General features: G+C 42.1%; 2 protein-coding genes across 2 annotated transcripts in view; one reads left to right on the top strand and one right to left on the bottom strand.

The window, feature by feature from the left end:
* Positions 1-22,227, top strand: part of UST (uronyl 2-sulfotransferase) — a 186,811-nt gene that overhangs the window by 101,502 nt on the left and 63,082 nt on the right. The window contains exon 5 of the mRNA XM_077350321.1: positions 4,754-4,907. Within this exon, the coding sequence (XP_077206436.1) occupies positions 4,754-4,907 (154 nt within the window). The remainder of the gene's footprint in view (positions 1-4,753; positions 4,908-22,227) is intronic.
* Positions 6,254-14,101, bottom strand: LOC143843739 (uncharacterized). Its single transcript, XM_077350309.1, has 2 exons — positions 13,727-14,101; positions 6,254-13,647 (listed from the first exon to the last, which is right to left on the bottom strand). Exon 2 carries the CDS (start codon positions 12,819-12,821, stop codon positions 10,638-10,640), a length of 2,184 nt encoding a protein of 727 aa, XP_077206424.1. The 5' UTR covers positions 12,822-13,647; positions 13,727-14,101; the 3' UTR covers positions 6,254-10,637.

The following is a 22,227-nucleotide window of genomic DNA, read 5'->3' as shown; positions in this document are numbered from 1 at the left end:
GGACCGTCTGTCACCCTATGCTCCCCGCAGGGCTTTATGCTGTCAGCATTCCACAGGGCCTGTAAAATGGGGCTCTTCTACCAGGTCTTTGGTTGATGCCGGGTTCTTAAGATCACTGGGCCCTCTCAGGCTACGCTGTGTCATCGAGCGAACCCCTCTGATGTTTATTTATTTATTTATTTATTTATTTAGATTTATATACCACCCTCCCCGAAGGCTCAGGGCGGTTTACATTAAAACTAATCAATGATACATGAAACAGTCTTCGTTAAAACATACAGTAATTAATAACAGTGGTTGTAACCATATAAGAGAATAATATAACGATGGAATGGTGCAATACCACAACAGGTCCAGACTGGAGGGTTTGACTGGAGGGTGTGTGGAGAGACTTTGCTTTCTTGATCCTTTGATTGGGGTTGTTGATGTTAGGGGAGAGGTATTAATGGAGTATGCTTATATGTAACCAACCTTGAGCTATGGAATAAGTTGGGCTATACATTCAATAAATAATAACAACAACAATATTTAAGGCTGTTGCCTGTAGTTGTTTCTTATTTTAATGTACATTTTCATTAGTGTGTATTATGCTTTATAGAATAATATAAACAAAAAAGGAATGTCCTATTAAGTTTTGGTACTGTAGTTAAGGGTGAAAAGAAATACAAAGATAACAATGAGAGCGGATTGGTACAAAACAAAAACCACCTGGTTAATATTTTCAGTTGTCTTAAATATGACTTATGTACATGCTACATGTTGTCTGTTCATGATTTTAAAAAAATACATGGCAGCTGGAGTGCTGATTTCATACAGTTGGTTAATCCTTCTGCACCAAAGCTATGAGGTACTTGGGAGTTGTCTTTCTCCTCCTATGATATGGCACACAGCAACAGTACATCTGTTCATAGAGTGATCTGTCTAATATGATTTTCAGGCATTATTGAGCAGTAAACCTTTGAATGCTATTAGGGGTGTGCGTCCAGATCTTCCTGTAAATATACTCAAAAAATAATTTTTAAAAAATACCACAATAAAAAATATATATTTCATGGACAACATATGGTTTAAACTGCTGCTGCTCATAATGCCAACACAGTTTTGCAATTATTAAAACAGAGCAGTGGTTAATCCCATAGTGAGCTTAGCAGCTGCAATGAATCTTACAGGAGTGGCTTTAGGACAGTGTTTGACTGTATATTCTCTGTATAGTCAAATTCCTTTGGAATTCAGTGAATGCATCCTTGAACCATTTTTGTATTCTTGAAGATGAACATCTCAGTGCTACGCAGAAGTAATAGCTGTTTAAAATATTTTACAATAATTTTAATAAATATTTTAATAATTTGTAACAATATTGGTCAGTTGTACTACAATACAAAAAACACCCTTGCACTTAAATGCCACTTATACACCATAAACTATTTTTTTTTGTTTGCCGTCTGTTCTAATTTTTTTTTCTTGTATAGGTGATATTTTTGATTAACGGATTGTGCTGCACTTGTTTTGATGTATTAGTATACAAACTGTCTTACTTGCAAGGAAGTAACGTCAAAAAATAAGTAAACATTTTGCTCCCTGAACTCTTGGGAGATCTTGGGCTAGCATACAAAATGTACATGTACTGGATAAGTTAGATCCTTAACATTGGTAAAGCGGGACACCACTGACCGGGGGGGGGGGGGGTCTTGATTAAAAATTGTTATATATGGAGCAACAAAATTTTTCAAAGAACGCATAGAACGCAAAAATAGTATTGTAATATATATGTGTGTGTGTGTGTGTGTATGTATATGTATATGTATACATATGTATATATACATATACATATATGTGTGTGTGTGTGTATATATGTATGTGTGTGTGTGTGTGTGTGTATATATACATATATATACATATATATACATATATGCATACACACACACACACACACACACACACACATATATATATATATATATACATATATATATATATATATTTAATTTCAGCATACGTACAATTTGCCAGGTGCCCCCAGATGTCCCTCCAAAAGTGGGACAATCTGTTCACCTTAGGTTGGTTATATGTTTTATTTGTGGAACAGCAGCTTGCTTAATGAAAGCTGTCGTTGCCGCTGGATATGAGGGCAAAAATTGAATAAAAATGTCTGCAGGTATATCAGCTATTCCCTTCTTGTCTATCTCCCCTGTCCCTTGAACTATTTCTTGCTTTTGGGCACTTGGCTCAGCAACTATGTGCCTGGCCTCTTTTTAGAAATAAAAAATGAGAAGCAAGTAAAAAGAGGGAAGATAGTGGAACATGCACCGTGGGGAATAAAGTATTCCGTCACCTCTGAATTCACCCCCTTCTGGGCAAGGGGGGGAGCTGTAAGTTCAGTGGTAGAGCATCTACTTGCCATTCAGAATGTCTCCAGTTCATCCCTTGCATCTCTACCTGAAACCTTGGACTGTTTACACACTGGGAACTTCACTGCCCGAGCTCCCATGCGGGAGCACAAATTGGGGGCAGTTGAGATGCACGAGGCCAAATGCTCCCCCGTGTGGGTGCAGAAAGAGGTGGTTCAACCTGCCACAACTAAAACGCCAGCTTGCAGCCTGGCATGAAACATCCAGTGTGTAGAGAGTCATTGGAGTCTTGGAGAGTCATTGCCAGTCTTAAATGATACCGACCTTGATGAACCAAAGCTCTGATTCATGTGTCCACCTGCTTAGATTTAATCAAACACCCTTTGCCTCCACAGTGAACTGAATTAATGAAAGTCTAGGAAATAAAAATTAATTTAATGTCCCTTTCTCTTACTCCTTTATAGGATGATGGTTTGTATTCTGTTGTACCAAGCCAAGCAGTTTCATAAAAGAGATTTGCTATTCCAGTTTGGCCCCAGTGCCTTTCGTGGTTGAACAAAATATAAATCCGCAGTGCGTTTCTTCTGTACTGCCTCACTATGACCGTTTATGCACTGGAAGCTTTATGCTGGACTGCAGGCTGGAGTTTTAGTTGTGGCAGGTTGCCCCACTTCTTCCTGCACCCAGACAGGGGAGCATTTAGCCCAGTACACCCCATCCGCCCCCGATTTGTATTCCTGCATGAGAGGTGGGGTAGTGAAGTTCCCAGTGCATAAATGGTCTATGAGGGACTTCAAGGCAACACTCAGAAGGGGGTAACATTACAGGAAGCACAAACAATTACAAAGTGAATCACTTTACTGATTGGCCAAATTATTCCATCCACCTCTGTAGCCCCGGAGATCATGTGACCTGCAGGGTTTCATTTCTCATACCTGGTAGTGTTGAGTAATCCTGCTTTGCTGATCTCTGTTGTTAATATATCTGAACTTTTGATCACTGGAAGCTTTAGTATTCATTTTGTCCAACAGCTGCTATTTCACATGGAAATTTTTGTTCAGTCGTGATCTTTTTGAATAATCATATAAACATAGCTTATAATATTTCAAGCTCTTCTGCTGGGAAATCTACAAATTGGTACAAATGCCAAATGGGAGCAAAAGTTTGAAAGATGTCTACAGCTGTCTGATCGTCAGATAACATTTTGTTTCATATTGCAAACATAGATTGTAATTTATTTTGAATGATTTTGTATTTCATTAATATGACATTAGTACAGAACATATTGAGTAAAATAAAAAAAAAGCTAGGCAACTCTAAAGGTCATGTAATTGAAATGTTGCGCAGCCCAATTACTCTCAAGTGAATGCGGATAGGATTACAACATTATCTCATTGAATTCAGTAGGACTTAAACATGCCTAAACTGATTGACTGAACTGGTTTCATTTGTGTTATAGTCATTTTCTTTATTACAACCAGCACTCCTTTCTTGATTTATTAGAACTTTAAGGAGAAAAATATTAAGCACGTATTGTCTCTTTAAGCAGTCATTCTCAAGCCCCAACTTGGAAAAAGACCCATTTTAAAAGATTTGTCGGTGATTAATTGGTGGATTTAATTCTTTATAGGTATACACTTAAATTGCGGGTTCTAGTCCATTGGTGCCATTGAAACTAAAATTTATGTTACAGCATAGATTAGTCATTTTCTTTGTTCCACAGCAGTTATATGGAAGTCCAATGAAATGTTCTTATGAATAATTGTGTCCAGCCTAAGGGTTATGTTGAATTGGACATCAGTTTGACTTCTGATTATTTATTGTTGTCTTCTGCAAATGCTTCAAGTATGGATTATTAATATTGCTTAGCAGAAACCCTGACCTGGATAGCCCATGCTAGCCCAATCTTGGCAGATCTTGAAAGCAAAGCAGGTTCAGTCCTGGTTAGTATTTGGAAGAAAAACCAAGAAATACCAGAGCTGTGAAGAAGAGGCAGCCAGTGGTTAAAGTGCCTGTGAAAATCTCTAGCCTTGAAGCCTCTTGGGGGGGGGTCACCATAAATAAATTGTGACTTGACAGCAAAACCCCTCCCAAATCTTTGGTTTTTATTCTTTCAAAAATTCTTCTATGTTTTAATTAAAAGATTCCCTTCAGTATGAATTAATATATTAAAGACCATATGGAAGAATAATAAATATATATTCATGAAATATTTGAACACCCTCTTTCAACTTCTAATTTAACTGTTTTGGTAGGTAAGTATTGTACTGTACTCACTTGTTAACACCTTAATTTTGCAAATGGACACACAAAGATTAGATTACAAGTTTATCTTCAGTATTAGTAGCTGTCCAATGTAGGTAACTGCAATATTCTGATGTCATATTCTGATTTTCATTTGTCAGGTTTGGAGGAGACCAACCAGTATACATCAATATCATTAGAGATCCCATCAACCGTTTTTTATCTAACTATTTTTTCCGACGATTTGGAGACTGGAGGGGGGAGCAGAACCACATGATCCGCACACCAAGCATGAGACAAGAAGAGAGATACTTAGTAAGCTTTTCTATTTAAAACTTGCTTTCTTAAGTAGTTCTTTCAATCCACGTCGACTTTTGCCTGATTTCAAAATATTGATGATGTATTTTGTATGTTCATCTTCGACTTCTCACCTTTACTCAGAAATTAGTTTGTGTTTTTTACTGTAACATCAGTGAGGGTTTTCCCACAGGCATTTGACTTGTCATACTTACAAGTGGAAAACTCAACAATGGCCACAGGATTGGAAAAGGTCAGTTTACATTCCAATCCCAAAGAAGGGCAATGCCAAAGAATGTTCAAACTACCGCACCATCGCACTAATTTCTCATGCTAGCAAAGTTATGCTCAAAATCCTACAAGCTAGGCTCCAGCAATATGTGGACCGAGAACTTCCAGAAGTACAGGCAGGATTTCGAAGAGGCAGAGGAACTAGAGATCAAATTGCCAACATACGCTGGATCATGGAGAAAGCTAGGGAGTACCAGAAGAACGTCTACTTCTGCTTCATTGACTATGCTAAAGCCTTTGATTGTGTGGAGCACAACAAATTGTGGCAAGTTCTTAAAGAGATGGGAATACCAGAGCATCTTATTTGTCTCTTGAGAAATTTATATGCAGGTCAAGAAGCAACAGTGAGAACTGAGCATGGAATCACTGACTGGTTCAAAATTGAGAAAGGAGTTCGGCAAGGCTGTATACTGTCGCCTTGCCTATTTAACTTGTATGCAGAGCACATCATGAGAAATGCGGGATTAGAGGAGTCACAAATTGGGATCAAGATTGCAGGGAGAAATATCAACAACCTCAGATATGCAGATGATACCACTCTAATGGCAGAAAGTGAAGAGGAACTAAAGAGCCTGTTGATGCGGGTGAAGGAGGAGAGTGCCAAAGTTGGCTTGAAACTCAACATCAAGAAAACAAAGATCATGGCATCCGGCCCTCTCAATTCCTGGCAAATAGAAGGGGAAGAAATGGAGATAGTGACAGATTTTATTTTCCTGGGCTCCAAGATCACTGCAGATGGGGACTGCAGCAAAGAAATTAAAAGACGCTTGCTCCTGGGGAGGAAAGCTATGGCAAATCTAGACAGCATCCTAAAAAGCAGAGACATCACCCTGCCAACAAAAGTGCGTTTAGTCAAGGCTATGGTCTTCCCAGTTGCAATGTATGGCTGCGAAAGTTGGACCATAAGGAATGTTACCCAAATTGCTTGGACACGTGTCCTAAAAACACGTATCTTTGAGCTTGTGGGGAATATTAGCTCAAATGCTGCGAGAGGGGGGTAACTTAGCGTTATCGGATCGTTACCTTTGTATACGAGGGTTATTACGCCTGTAGGAACTCAAGGCAAACACAGATTTAAATGGTAAAATATTAATATAAGCTTTTATTAAAAGGAAAATAACAAAAAGACACACAAATAGCTAACACACATACAAGCAGTCATATAGAGAAGGGGGAGGAAGAGTGGAAGGCTTGATAGTTACCTGTCCGAGGAGTGGTGGGTCAGAGGAAGGAACACGAACCAGCGTGGGAGGTCCCGGGTTGGAAGACACTCAGAGTGGCTGTGTGAAGCCACAGTTTTTATAGGATTTTGGGAAGGGGGCTATGTGACAAGGCTCAGGTAAGCATGTGTTGGAAGTTTCCAGGGTCCCCAGAGATTAGGACAATACCTGGCCAAGTGGGGGGGGGATGATGGCCGTAAATGGATTTGGATAAAGGTATTAATGGCTCTAAGGAAGAGAGCCATCAGGTCTAGCTGGCAGGGTGTGGGGAGGAAATATCCCCTGGCAGAGGGGCCAAGTGTGAAAAATGTTGCAAGACAAAGGATTTTCCTAGGAGCCCTTAGGCAAACAGGAAGAAGCCAGTCCACTCACTTAGAAATACAATGGGGGGGGGGGGTCGAGAGTAGGGCATGGAGGCACCTGGATTTCCAAACCTGAGGCAGAGAGCAAGATTTCTAAGATGGAGTCTGGCCTGGCTCGGCTGACCCTAGCAGTGTCATGGCTTTAGCTTAAGCCTAGACTATTGTGGGGTGCCATTGGTTATAGAAGACAGTGTGCCAAGGCATAAGGCAGGGATCCTGCCATGCGTAACATTCCCCCCCTTCTGTAGTGAATTATATGTCCAATTTATTCACTACAGACCAATGTATACTGTGTTAGTGGCGGCAAAGATTGAAATTCAGACTAGAAATTCAGAGAGAAAAGTGGGGCCATCTTCTGCCACTACAAAAACTACAAAAACTTAAGCCAAATTAAAAACAAAACACATTTAGGAGGGGTTTGGGTGACTTAAAGAAAGCTGTGAAGTTGCTGTTCCTCTTTACCACAGCCACTCAAAACTAAATGTAACATACATGAACTATGAACTAGCTAAGCGTGAGGTCTCCACCATATGAATAAAGCAATGAACCAATGCAAACTAATACATTGAGCAAGGCAATCTAGCAAACAATAGACAAAAAGCAAATGCAGTGAAAACCAAATTCTAGGCAGGCAGGAAACTGTGGGCAGTACCTGAGCAATATTTTAGAATGCGAGCACTAGGCAATCCTAAAAATGCTGGCAATTAATATCAAGCAATTACTATGAAGCAGGCAGAAAGTGTCAGAAACTAAAAAGTTAGACAATGAACTAAGCAATGGCTTCTAATAAGCAATGCAATAAGAACAAGGTAAAGCTAAGCAATTTAGCAAAACTTATATACATAAACTAGCAAACTATTTAAAACTGATGATACAGGCACAATGCAATAGACAGTGAGTTGAAATACAGGGCACAATACAATTTAGAATACAGACAATACAGTTTGAAAAACTTCCTCCCCCCCTTGTCCCATTGGTAAAGGTGGGAGTGAAGCCGGAGATTCCTTGAATAGTTGAACGTGAGGATTGATGAAGATGAGCAACTGGTTCAGCAGTTGAAGATGTTGATATATATATAAGACATTGCTGGGTGCTGGGTGATGTTTGCAAACACATAGAATGGTGAAGGAGGTTCCTCCATGGGGGTAAAAAAAAAAGTGGTTGTGGAAACAAGCCAATAGCTGGAGATGTGTTCAGCATACCAGTTGATCTTTCTTCCCCCCCTTGTGACTGAAATGGCAGGGGAAGAGGCGGTGAAGGCACTAATCCAGGTTGTCAGAGCGTACGCAGGGTCAGAGGTAGCATACAGAAGAAGCAGCAGGCAGGCTGGGCAGCAAGGCTTCATACAGCAGGAGCTGGGGTAAACAGCAAGCATCAGTAGTTCACCAGCAAGTAGGCTGGGGCAAAAAGCGCAGAGCAGCAGGTCATGACCACAGGACACATCCATAGCAAACGCAGGCAGAGGATCGCTGTCGTCTTGACCAGGTCAGGTCTGGAGGTTGGCGAGCAGGATACAGGTGAAGAGCACACAGGCAGGACCATCAGGAACTGGCCTGGCAATCTGAGGTTTGTGATGCACAAGCCTGGAGCCTCACTAGGGCAGGCTTGGCAGACGTGGGTTGCAAGAATATTTGAGTGACCCAGAGCGTCAACAGCACAGTGGAGCTGAAGAGCTCAAGGGGGAGACACCCAATTGAGAGAAAGACAAAAGATTGACAAAAGTTCAATGGAGAAGTGTGTGCAGCTGCAAAGAGTGAGGCTGCAAAGTCTGTTGAGGCTGAGCTCAAGTAGGCACCCAGCCTGATGGATGAAAAATACTCAAAAATTTAGAGCTTTGAAGACAATGAACTCAAAATGAAAGATTGGAGCAGAGGGGTGCCCCCATAAGTGACTGTCAAAAAGATCTACTGTGGTGGGTGCCCACCATGACCTTATAGAGACTGAAAATAGAATTTAAGAGGAGCTAGATGCCATCTCCAGGGAGGGAGAGGGAGATTAGAGTGCAATCATAAAACAAGAGAAGGAGGTTGCCAAACTCCTGGTGAGTTTGGGAATTTGAGAAAAAAACTGATAGATTACTATGGGTGACTGAATCAAGATGCTTGTAGAAATACACAAGAGGAGAGAAAGTCCTTCAAGTCCTGTAAGAAGATCGTTTTTGGAGGCTAGGTCTACTGGCCTTCTGCACTGTTGTGTAAAAAGAAGCATTCAGAAAAAGAATCAAAGAGCCAAAGTTAAAGGTTCCTGCAAACATGTAGCACATGGTCTGTGGATGAATAGATTAGCAGCTCAAATACAAATATATATATGAAGGGGAAAAATGAGAATTGCTAGATAGAATCTGGTCAATTGCTTCCCAAGTTAATAAGCACAAAAAGAAATAGAAGCTCTGATATGCAATAGGTTAAAAGCATAAGCAGAAAACATACTACAGATTTTTCTCTATAAGGAACATAAGATAAATCAAAACACAAAAAGAAAGCTTCAAAAACAAAACTTTGATTGTGATCTATAAAGATCTTGCAATAAAGAGCACAAGAGAGGACTCCTAATTAAAAGAGGACTCAAAAACATGGCAAAAGAATTTGCAAAATATTGTGGATTGACATAAACAATCTAAAAAGTTAGAGCACATAAGCACAAATCTAAAAGCAAAGGTTTTCTTATAAAAATGAATAAAACAAATAACCTTAACGAAAATGTAAAGGTTGAGGTATAGAAGCTTGTTTTTCAGATTGAGATCTGCCTGCTGGTAGGCCAGGCTGATTAGATGTCAATTGCTTCTTTAAAAAGTTACATTGGAGTACTGCTGAGAATATGAGTGGGAAAGAATGAATGAGAAGAACATGAAGAGTCCCATTACACAATAGTGGGTCAAAAGAATTGTGTTTTTAAGGAGGAAAGACTGTTCCTCTGTACATACACAGAGTGCCTTTTCATAGGAGTCAGGCTGAGTGGAAGCCTGAGTACCCAAATGAAAGGTCTGTATGAAGCTTTCTAAACATATTCAAAACAAAAGCAAAATTGCAAAAACAGATTTTTCTTACGAAAAAAGGGAAAAAAGTGTTAACTGCCAATTAAAATTTAAACTAGGAAGTAAAAATGTCAGAGGGAAAAGCTATGGAGGGAATGCTTTTTCTCAAAGAGAAAATATTTCAAATACTAAAAGCAGCCAAAATTGTCTTAAAATAAAAACTAAAACAAAACATATCTTAGAACAGAACTATTTTACTGTACTCTCTCCCCCTTAGATTCTCTCTGAGGTAGGGGTCAGTCTTTAAAGAAACAAAACTTCTTCCCTTACTGATTTGGGAAGAAAGAATAAAGTTCCTTAGTTATGTAGATTATTTGCCTGGATAGGGGAGAGCAAGGCATGAGTCCTGGGGCTAAGTGCCTAGGAAGGCAGTTAGACAAAGAGAGTCTGTTTTAAGATTGCAAAATAGTGGCTGTTTCAGTGTGACTGCAACTATAGCTGGAGGCTCTACCAATTGCAGCCAAATTTAAAATTTGAAAATTTTAAAGTAAAAATGGAAGCACACATGTTGAACCATTATTTTTCCTGTGTATATCATTGAATCTGTTAACTTTGCTTGCAATATTTACTGGGAGGAGGGAAGCTAAGAGAAAATTGAAAAGGAATGTTGTCCTTGCAACAAATTCTTCCCTGTTAAAATAATGGTTGTCACCTTGGATTTTGGAACTCTGTACAGGTTCAGAGGCAGGGTTTCCTTCCTGACTCTGAGATGTGGGAACTGAGAATATTTCCTCTTCTTTAAAGACAAGAGGTGAAGCTGGGTTACTGGGTCTACTGTATTTTCTTTTCAATTTATTATCTGTGTGGCTTTGGAAATCCAGTACATTTTGCAAATGTGTTTTTACTTTAAAAGTTCACCCTGGAATTCCTTGTTTTTCTTATCAAGATCCTTAATTTCTAGATCTTGTTTCTGGGTAAGAGTTTTAAATTTCTCTATTTCCTTCTGCCAATCCTTAGGGGATTCAGAAGAAATTTCTGTGGGCCTAGTTCTTGTCTCCATCTCTGGCTCATATCTGAGCATTTTCCTGGTTTTCCTCTTCCTCATGGCCTTCACAAAGGCACACATGAGCACAGATGTGGGTTGGTTATCATACTGGGTCATGTCTGCCCCAGTATTTCTAAGTTCCCGCCACAGAAAAATCCGGTCCCTAATTTTATTCTGCCACTGAGGGACAGAATCTCTATTAGGTTTGGGATTGTTCTGGGGGAACTTATTGGAAGAAAAACCACTCTGTGGCTTATCCCTGTTTTGTACAGGGGAAGGTGGCTGTGGGAACTCTGCCTGGTTGAGGGAGAGTCTCCCATATGCTAGGACCAGCTTGTCCAGAGGCTGCTTATGGAACTGGGCCATGTCCAGTCCGGCTTTCCTGAGTCTAGCCCACAAGCACTTCCGAAGGGAAGTTTCTGGGGGCTGAGACTGTTTCTGGGCAGAGGGAACGGCCTGCTGAGGGCTCCCATGAGGGGTTGGCGGAGCAGCAGCCTGGATGCCAAGAGAAGACTCTGCACTTTGACCAGAGGGGTTCTTCCTGGCTCTAAAGCTGCTGCTTCTCCTGTTCTTTCTAGGTTTCAAATGGGGGTCAAAGATGGCATCAGTGACTGTCTGAACAGGCTCCTGACTACTCTGTCTCTTCCTCCCCGATGGGGGAGGAACTGGACCTGTCAATCTCACTATGTCCGCGATTTGTCGGAGCTTCTCCTCAAGCTCACCCCAGTTCAAAGCGGCTGCATTGGTCGGACCCATCATAATCCGTGTCGGATTATTGATGCCTCCCAGGACGGCCTCCTTGAACTCGGGAGTGTTGTACTGGGGGGCGCCGTTGCCGTCCACCCGGACAAAACCAGAGAGCAGACCCAAGAACTGCTTGCGGCTGCAATATACATCTGCACCCTCATCCGCTTTCTGCCTGTCCATGTAAAACAAGCCAGGGAGCGGCTGAGCTGGCCAGAGTATTCTGGCTACCTCGCGGATCCACTCTAGACGCGGAAGCGTGTTCAGCCCTCTAGATGCAACTGCCGAGTTCAAGACAGCTAGGTCAGACCCTGACATGCAAAGTCGCGCTAGCCGGCACAAGTCCTCCGCAGTGGCATCAGTGTGCTGGTAATAAACCACCGAAAGCCACTGTACTCCAGTGTCCTTGTCTAGAGGTCCAAGCCAGTCTGCTACTACTTTAACCTCATGTGGTTTCCAAGCTAGGGTCTTTCTGATCTCTTGTTGCTCCACGGGATCACCCTGGGTGGTCCGCTGAACCGATTCAGTTTGGACTGGGTTTGCAGGGGCCAGATTTACCCAGTCAGGGCTTACTGGTAGACTGCTAACAGCCTCCTCTGGCAAGGGCTCAGATGGAACCAAACTTGGCAGACTGGGAAGGCCATTAGGGCAAATGACAGAGATCAGGGCATTCTGACTCCCTAATCTCTTTTTCAGGGCTTCTACTTCCCTGTAGCATGCATCATGACTGACTTGTGCATGTTTGGCCACATTGTTCTCCACTAGGAACTGTGCAGCTCCCTTGATCTTAACTAGCTCTGCTTCTAGCTCGAGAATGCAAGCCTCTGCTACCTCAGCTCTTTGCCTTGTGGCTTGGAGCTGACTTTCTAGTTCCTGGATGGTCTGAAGCTGATGAGCCTTCTCCACCCGTGCACTCAAGCGCTCAGTTCTCATGTCCTCCATCTCGTCAGAGAGGTGGATGATATGAGCCTCACGCTGTTCGAGCTGAGCTACCTGATCCTTCAATAGGGCATCCTTCTCTTCTAGGGCATGTTGCAGCTCAGCAATCTGGGCTACACTGTCCTGAAGGGCAACAAACATACCCCAAGTGGCATAAGAGTCCTTACTGCCACCCCCGAGCTTCCTGGTGTTACACCATTCTTGGAAAGCCTCGGTAAGGGTTTCCAGGGGGTTGGAGCTTTTAAAAGCTCCCGGGCGCCAGGGGTTCTGGCCGCCCTTCTTGGTCACCCAGAGTGTCAATCTGTCTGCCGGTTCCTTACGGGCAATCAGGCCAGTCAGATTGAATCTGGATGCCATTTCTTCCTATTAATTTCCAAGATCTTAAAGGGGACGGGGCTTGGTTTTCTGGCTTCTTGTCGCTGGGCAAGCAAGCACAGAGGGGATGAGTTTAGGGGCAGCCGCTGCTCGTCTCTTAAACAGCAGGGGAGAGAGGGAAAAGGATCCCGTGGAGTTTAACCTCTCACGGGTGTGGCTAGTTTGTTTTTGGCTGAGAATGGCCGGGGCTCTTCTCAGTTCAGGGCAAAAACTACCAAAAACCAAGCAAATGGCTGATTTTTCCAATCAAGGTTGCCAGAGCGCACTTGATCCTCGGGAAAACCACCGAAAACCTGAAGGTATTTTTAGGGAAGAGATCACTGGGGGATTTTCTTGCGGCTTCTATATCCTTCAAAGCGGCAAGGGGAAAAGGGGGAAGGGCTCCCGTCAAGGCACGTCCTTACGGGGTTTGGCTAGTTTTCTTATTTTATACCGAGATGGCCGGGGCTCTCTCGATTCAGGGACAAAACTACCAAGAAAACCTGAGGGTACCGGCTAATTTATTCGGTTAGGATCGCCCTGGCTTTCCTGAACACGGGGAAAATTACCAAAACCTGGATCATCTGAGCTTCGCAAAGCCCGCTTGAGTTCTCATGCCACTCCCGACACTCGAAACTCCAACTCCTGCGGCCGCAGGGCAGTTTTGTGCTACAGAGAGCGACTCTGCTTGCACAGATTTTAGCAGTAGGGGGATTTTCCTGGTCCTTCCTACAGCTAAGAGGAATTTTGCCTAACGCCTTCCTACGCTTGGCTAATCCCTAGTTGTTGGGTGCGTGTCGTCCACCCGCCCGTCTAAGCCTAAGAAAACCTTGCCTCGGTGATCCTAGCCTTAAGAAAACTGTTGTTGGGTGCGTATCGTCCACCCGCCCGTCTAAGCCTAAGAAAACCTTGCCTCAGTGTTCCTAGCCTTAAAGGAAACTAATCTCCAGCAGGAGCAAAACAATAGCAAAAGGGTAGAAAAGAGAGAGAGAGGCCAACCCTTTTAGAAAGCACACTTCCAAGAGCACATTCACACACTTATGCCAAGAGTTCAAACGAGCTTTTCCCCTTACGTCCGGGTTACTGGAGAGTGCCGTGCGTCCACTTTACTCCCGAGTAAGCCTGGGGCAACTGCCCGCGAGATCCACCATAATCTGTTACCCAAATTGCTTGGACACGTGTCCTAAAAACACGTATCTTTGAGCTTGTGGGGAATATTAGCTCAAATGCTGCGAGAGGGGGGTAACTTAGCGTTATCGGATCGTTACCTTTGTATACGAGGGTTATTACGCCTGTAGGAACTCAAGGCAAACACAGATTTAAATGGTAAAATATTAATATAAGCTTTTATTAAAAGGAAAATAACAAAAAGACACACAAATAGCTAACACACATACAAGCAGTCATATAGAGAAGGGGGAGGAAGAGTGGAAGGCTTGATAGTTACCTGTCCGAGGAGTGGTGGGTCAGAGGAAGGAACACGAACCAGCGTGGGAGGTCCCGGGTTGGAAGACACTCAGAGTGGCTGTGTGAAGCCACAGTTTTTATAGGATTTTGGGAAGGGGGCTATGTGACAAGGCTCAGGTAAGCATGTGTTGGAAGTTTCCAGGGTCCCCAGAGATTAGGACAATACCTGGCCAAGTGGGGGGGGGATGATGGCCGTAAATGGATTTGGATAAAGGTATTAATGGCTCTAAGGAAGAGAGCCATCAGGTCTAGCTGGCAGGGTGTGGGGAGGAAATATCCCCTGGCAGAGGGGCCAAGTGTGAAAAATGTTGCAAGACAAAGGATTTTCCTAGGAGCCCTTAGGCAAACAGGAAGAAGCCAGTCCACTCACTTAGAAATACAATGGGGGGGGGGGGTCGAGAGTAGGGCATGGAGGCACCTGGATTTCCAAACCTGAGGCAGAGAGCAAGATTTCTAAGATGGAGTCTGGCCTGGCTCGGCTGACCCTAGCAGTGTCATGGCTTTAGCTTAAGCCTAGACTATTGTGGGGTGCCATTGGTTATAGAAGACAGTGTGCCAAGGCATAAGGCAGGGATCCTGCCATGCGTAACAGGAAGGCCGAGCGTCAAAGAATTGAGGCTTTTGAACTCTGGTGCTGGAGAAGACTCTTGCGAGTCCCTTGGACTGCAAGGCGAACAAACCAGTCAGTCCTAGAGGAGATCAGCCCTGACTGCTCTTTAGAAGGCCAGATCCTGAAGATGAAACTCAAATATTTTGGCCACCTCATGAGAAGGAAGGACTCCCTGGAGAAGAGCCTAATGCTGGGAGAGATCGAGGGCAAAAGAAGAAGGGGACGACAGAGAATGAGGTGGATGGATGGAGTTACTGAAGCAGTAGGTGCAAACTTAAATGGACTCCGGGGAATGGTAGAGGACAGGAAGGCCTGGAGGATCATTGTCCATGGGGTTGCGATGGGTCGGACACGACTTCGCACATAACAATAACAACACTTACAAGTTTATGAATTTTGTCCTGCCCATTGATTTATGCCTTTGAGTAACTTATTTTTTAAAAAATCAATTTTTTTTGAATATGCAGCATTCAATCAGGTGAGTTTTCAAAAAAACAATTATGGATGTCTTGATTAAGTCCATAGCACAAGCCAATTACATCTGCTGGCTGGAATCTTATGTATGGATTTTATTTATTATTCTCTGCTTTCCTCCCCCGTGGGGACCCAAAGTGGTTTATATCATCCTCCTCTCTTCCATTTTATCCACATGACAAACCTGAGGGGTTGTTTAGGTTGAGAAGGTATGATTAGTCTAAGAAAGCTTTAATGGAAGAGTTGGGATTTGAACCTGGGTCTCTCATGTACTAGTACCGCACTCTAATCACTATACCACACTGTCTCTTGAAATCAAGCTTTTCTGTTGATCACCAAATACATTATACTCATTTATGTCCAAGACAAGAAAATAATGTAACCTACTGGAAAAGGAAATTATCTAGTTTGCATAATTTATATTTAATAGAAATCCATTATAGGCAAGAAATAGAGTCTTGTTACCAAGTGAAAAATTGATGTGCACTTGTGTACAGTGGTTCAACTCAGTGTATTAACCCAGGTCACCGTGGAAACTGCTTTGAACATGGTTGTTTTTGATTTATGGGTTCACATTTTCTTTCCCTGCTGTCCTGATAATGACTATTTCTTGGAGGAGTCATAGCAGCACTTCCTTTTAAACAATTCAACAGCCAGCGGAAGGCAGTTCTGGCACATACCGATGTCGGAATGTCTAATTGATTTATTATGCAGCTATGTCTTAGACAGAACCCCCAAAATTAATCTAATGAATGAGAGGTACAATAGAAATTCTGAAACAAATTAAATCAATTTTTATGGAGTGGTATGCGTAAGACTATAATGTAATATGCTCTCGTGCTTAGTCCAGAATGCAATAGTTAATAGGTCTTTATTTGCCTCTCCTCGCTAATGTTTTCCCAGACCTGCTAGAGTCCATATTTTTATTTAGCCTGCATTCTCCAACCAAGCTTGCCTGGGGTGGTTTCCAACAAGCTATGAAATGCATTGTTTTAACTGTTTTTATTGTATCTATTTCAATTTAGATTAGCAATAGCACTGTCACCTGCATGTGCAGAGCAATTTTTCTGTAGTGTTTTTAGTAAGATGGATCCAGTCCGTTATCTGAGCCATCAGGGTTGTTGTATGCCCTCAATAGCTGCATAAAAGGATTCACAGGTTTTATGCTGCAGTTGGAAGGATAGGGACATTTGACTCTGGACATAGCCAATGGGAGGGAAGGGAGTTGTCTCCTATGCTGCCTTCCCACCCAATTCAGCGTCCCCAGGGCATGGGATATCTTGTGATATTAAACAGTCATCTGCCAGCTTCTTAACCATGAAGCTTAAATATCTTATTTTTAAAGTTCTTAGTACCTAGGGACATTGTATCCTCTTAAGTTTATATATTTTTGCCACTTTGTACATCTGGAAAAGCAGAGGAAGTAGCTATAATTCAATTAAACCATAGTGCCTCTGTGGGCAAACTAATTTTGGCATTCACAGCTTTGGAACTGAGTACTGTTAATATGCTAATAGCATCCAGCTCTAGATTTCTCTCCATATATGCAAAAGCATTTAAAGTTTAGAAACTTTTTGTAAGTGAATTGGGTCAAATAAACTCAAGCATAGAAAAGCAGGGATATTATTTTTGAGGCAGGTTGATACTAGTGGATAATGAGTGATAAGAACTCTTGAGGGAGTTCTTATCATTCATGCTAGGCAGAGAATTTTTCAGGCAATTGGAGAGCCTTAACATCCTCGTGGACCATGTGTTGTTGGTTGAGCACTTTTATTAGCTGGAATTATTGCAGAAGATCTGACCCATCTTAGAACTGAGGGTTCTTACCCTCTTTATCAAGGATACATTTCTGTAGTACATATTACATGGGATGGACTAGGCAAGAAACTCAAAACACCACTTGCCTTGTGATGAATATAAGGATGCAAAAATATTTTGATGTGGCTCTATGCGAACTGTCCTGGCAGCCTGAATTCCTCTAGGTCAGTAGGTATGCTAGTTAATCTTTTGGGTTTTGTTTTACTGCTTCCTTTAGACTACTGTGCCATCTTCTAGATCATTAAAAACATAAGTATTGCATTTTCTGAAGGAGCCCCCTGAGATTCTGCATTTATGAGAGTGTTGGAAAGCATATTAACAGCTTTCCATTGTGTGTGTAATTTGAGTGTGTGTGTTTTTTTTTTCTTGGTTTGCACATGAGGCAGAAGGCTTTGGAAAAGCATACTGATGCTAGAGTCATCAGAAATTTACTACAGAAAAAGTCAAACGTTGCTAGTACAATTTGTACCTCAAGACTTTACAAAACACTGGATCCGTTCTGCTTTCATGTTAAGTGGGATTCAAGGGTGCTGGCTGCATCTCAAAAGCATTCTCTTGAAGTCAAAAAGCTAGGCAATACTTCATGAAGCTTAAGGCTGCCAGGCAGATTTTAAAATCCACCATGTGAGACTGTGTTGTTACAATGCAAAGTCTTTAAGAGTTTCTACCCTTGTTGTATTAAATTCTGTTCATTAATTTCAATTATTTTTTTCAGAATAAATACTCACTGTTCCCAAGGTCTTGTGCAAAAGCCTGATCTTTTTATTGGATTGTCATCCTCCTCCTTTTGGCAGTCTCTGCTTCTCAGTTCTCCTGCTCAAAGGATACTGTTGTTTTTGTTTGAGGAAAGTACTGGCCTGTTACCAGTAAAATTTTTGGTAACAAAAGTTGGTTGTTATAAATGGTAAAGGTTTTTGTTTGTTAGTTTGTTTGTTAAGGTGTGATCTTTATCCAAATGTTATGCGACATTCTTCCGAGGGGTACTTTTAAGTAGGTCCCGTTATGAACTGTTGTTTCAAAAAGCCCTGAAGAAAATTAAAGCCATCTATGCATGTGTTGTGTAAAGCTGCCTTTGAAGATTCTTGAAAGCAGCTGCTGCTGAAGATAATGGCAACCTGCCCTCCTGATAGCATCACACTATGCTTCCTGTTGTATTCTGCCCTGAACAGCAGGGACCAGCTTACTGACTTGACTGACTAATAGTCTAATTCAGTGGTCCGCAACCTTTTTTAGGCTGCGGACCAGTGGGTGGGGGAGGGCGATCCAGCGGCAGCGCATGCTCATGTGCACATCTGAGAAACTGCCACACATGTGCGTTTGCAGCTGCGCATGGCTCTGGCAGCCGATTTGCTTGCGGCCTGGGAAGTTTCTTATTGCGGGGGGGGGGGGGGGGGTTAACTGCTGCTGCAGTTATCCACTATACCTAGATGGTTCCTTGGTGAACTTTAGCTGTCTTGCATTATCCCCTCCTCATATCTTGAAGATGATGAAGCATGTGCGATTTGGTTTGGATAGTCCGAAAAGTACCCAAATCAATGATGATTCAGACACTTGGGAGTGATCCAGTCTGCATCATTCCTCTTAGTCAAAATTCCTAAATAAGCCTTGGCCAAATTGCTGAACGGCACTTTGGGCATGATTCAGCCATGCAGGGAATCAGGCAGATTAAAGGGACTTAAATTTCCCTTTTCTGTCCATTCAATGATCTGAGAAGGGGGCAGAGGTTTGAGATAGAAGCACCAAATTTGCAGAATAACTGAGCTAGGACACTTTGGATGCTTTGGATTCTGCCTGAAACAGTTCAGTTTTGTTGTTGTTGTTGTTGTTGTATTTGCACATGCCTAGAGGTGGCAAGGAACAGAGTCTTTTCAATGGTGACATCATTTGTTGCAAAATTTCTTCCCCAGAAAGACTCACAAGATAAGTTGTCTTGTGATTTTTTTAAAGAAACTGTGGAGGTGCTCATACCTTAAAAAGGCGATGGTGGAGTGATTCTGACACCGTGGAAGCATATTGTATGTTTTAATTATCATATTTTGATATTCATTTTATGTGAAATTATTTGAGGTTTTGTTTTTTATAAGCTGCTTTAAGGGTCCATATGGCTATAGGAGTGAAAAAAATGAAATTATTATTAGTTTTAAATCATCTATAAACTAGTAGTTAAGACAGCTAAATCTGAGGATACTTAAATGTGGTGATTGGAACTCTGAATGGCAAGACAGAACTTTCTACAAACTTAAAAAGGCTCCAAGTTTGCAACAAACTTTGAAATATAAAAAACCCAAAAACATTGAGGGTTTTTTTTTAAACAAAATTTTAATTGCCTGTAGCTTTGAGATCCCCCTTCAAGGATCGCTGCCTTGTTGTGGCAAGGGGGCTTGCGTAGTTCAGTGAAGCTATGAGCTATGCCGTGCAGGGCCACCCAAGACTGACAGGTCATAGCTGAGAGCTCTGACAAAAGGTGATCCACTGGAGAAGGAAATGGCAAACCACTCCAGTATCTTTGCCATGAAAACTCTATGGACAGTTCCAAAAGGCAAAACAATATGACGCCGGAAGATGATCCCCTCAGGTCGGAAGGTGTCCAATATGCTACTGGGGATGAGCAGACGGCTAGTACGAGTAGCGCCAGAATGAATGAAGCAACTGGGCCAAAGCCGAAAGGTCGCTCAGTGGTGGAAGTAACTGGTGGCAAAAAGACAGTCTGATGCTGTAAAGATTTTTATTCCATAGGAACCTGGAACATCAGATCCATGAATCAAGGCAAGCTAGACGTGGTTAAACAAGAAATGACAAGACTGAACATCGACATTTTAGGAATCAGTGAACTAAAATGGACAGGAATGGGTGAATTTAATTTAGATGACCATCAGGTATACTACTGTGGACAAGAATCTTGCAGAAGAAATGGAGTAGCCTTCATAATCAATAAGAGAGTAGGAAAAGCAGTCTTGGGATACAATCCCCAAAATGACAGAATGATCTCAGTTCGAATCCAAGGCAAACCATTCAACATCACAGTAATCCAGGTCTCTGCCCCAACCACTGCTGCTGAAGAGGATGAAGTTGATCAGTTCTATGAAGCTCTACAACAGCTTCTAGAAGCAACACAAAAAATTATGTGCTTATCATTATGGGGGATTGGAATGCTAAAGTAGGAAGCCAAAAGATAACCGGGATAACAGGCAAGTTTGGCCTTGGAGTACAAAATGAAGCAGGACACAGGCTGGTAGAATTTTGTCAAGAGAATATAATGGTCATAGCAAACACTCTTTTCCAACAACCCAAGAGACGACTCTACAAGTGGACATCACCAGACGGTCAACACAGAAATCAGATTGACTATGTGCTCTGCAGCCAAAGATGGAGAAGTTCTATACAGTCAATAAAAACAAGACCAGGAGCTGATTGTGGTTCAGATCATCAGCTTCTTGTTGCAAAATTTAGGCTTAAATTGAAGAAAGTAGGGAAAAGCACTAGGCCACTCAGGTATGAACTAAATCATATCCCCAACGAATATACAGTAGAGGTGACAAATAGATTTAAGGAATTAGATCTGATAGACAGAGTGCCTGAAGAACTATGGACGGAGATTCGCAACATTGTACAAGAGGTAGCAACTAAAACCATCCCAAAGAAAAAGAAATGCAAGAAATCAAAATGGCTGTCTGAGGAAACTTTACAAATAGCTAAGGAGAGAAGGGAAGTGAAAGGCAAGGGAGAAAGAGAAAGATACACCCAATTGAATGCAGAATTCCAGAGAACAGCTAGAAGAGATAAGAATGCCTTCTTAAATGAATAGTGCAAACAAATAGAAGAAAAAATAGAATGGGGAGGACCAGAGATCTTTTCAAGAAAATTGGAGATATGAAGAGAACATTTCATGCAAAGTTGGTATGATAAGGGACCAAAATGGTAGGGACCTCACAGAAGCAGAAGAGATTAAACAAAGGTGGCAAAATTATACAGAAGATCTATACAAGAGCGAGCTTAACATCCCTGATGACCACAATGGGGTAGTTACTGACCTGGAGCCAGACATCCTGGAATGTGAAGTCAAATGTGCCTTAGGAAGTCTGAGCAACAATAAAGCTAGTGGTGGTGACAGCATTCCAGTTGAACTATTCAAAATCTTAAAGGACAATGCAGTAAAAGTGCTACACTCAATATGCCAGCAAATTTGGAAAACTCAACAATGGCCACAGGATTGGAAAAGGTCAGTTTACATTCCAATCCGAAAGAAGGGCAATGCCAAAGAATGTTCAAACTACCGCACCATTGCACTCATTTCTCATGCTAGCAAAGATATGCTCAAGATTCTACAAGCTAGGATCCAGCAATATGTGGACCGAGAACTTCCAGAAGTACAGGCAGGATTTCGAAGAGGCAGAGGAACTAGAGATCAAATTGCCAACATACGTTGGATCATGGAGAAAGCTAGGGAGTTCCAGAAGAACATCTACTTCTGCTTCATTGACTATGCTAAAGCCTTTGATTATGTGGAGCACAACAAATTATGGCAAGTTCTTAAAGAGATGGGAATACCAGAGCATCTTGTCTCTTGAGAAATGTATATGCAGGTCAAGAAGCAACAGTGAGAACTGAACATGGAATCACTGATTGGTTCAAAATTGAGAAAGGAGTTCGGCAAGGCTGTATACTGTCGCCTTGCCTATTTAATTTGTATGCGGAGCACATCATGAGAAAGGCGGGATTAGAGGAGTCACAAATTGGGATCAAGATTGCAGGGCGAAATATCAACAACCTTAGATATGCAGATGATACCACTCTAATGGCAGAAAGTGAAGAGGAACTAAAGAGCCTGTTGATGTGGGTGAAGGAGGAGAGTGCAAAAGTTGGCTTGAAACTCAACATCAAGAAAACGAAGATTATGGTATGCAGCCCTCTCAATTCCTGGCAAATAGATGGGGAAGAAATGGAGATAGTGACAGATTTTATTTTCCTGGGCTCCAAGATCACTGCAGATGGGGACTGCAGCAAAGAATTTAAAAGACGCTTGCTCCTGGGGAGGAAAGC

Source organism: Paroedura picta, chromosome 1, assembly GCF_049243985.1.
Source record: "Paroedura picta isolate Pp20150507F chromosome 1, Ppicta_v3.0, whole genome shotgun sequence".
NCBI classification, from domain to species: Eukaryota; Metazoa; Chordata; class Lepidosauria; order Squamata; family Gekkonidae; genus Paroedura; species Paroedura picta.
The sequence above is the reverse complement of the archived record's forward strand: the minus strand, read 5'-3'. Positions and strand labels throughout refer to the sequence as shown.

Excerpts from the sequence above, each read along its gene's own strand:
- LOC143843739 (XM_077350309.1), bottom strand. The coding sequence starts at position 12,821 with ATGGCATCCAGATTCAATCTGACTGGCCTGATTGCCCGTAAGGAACCG.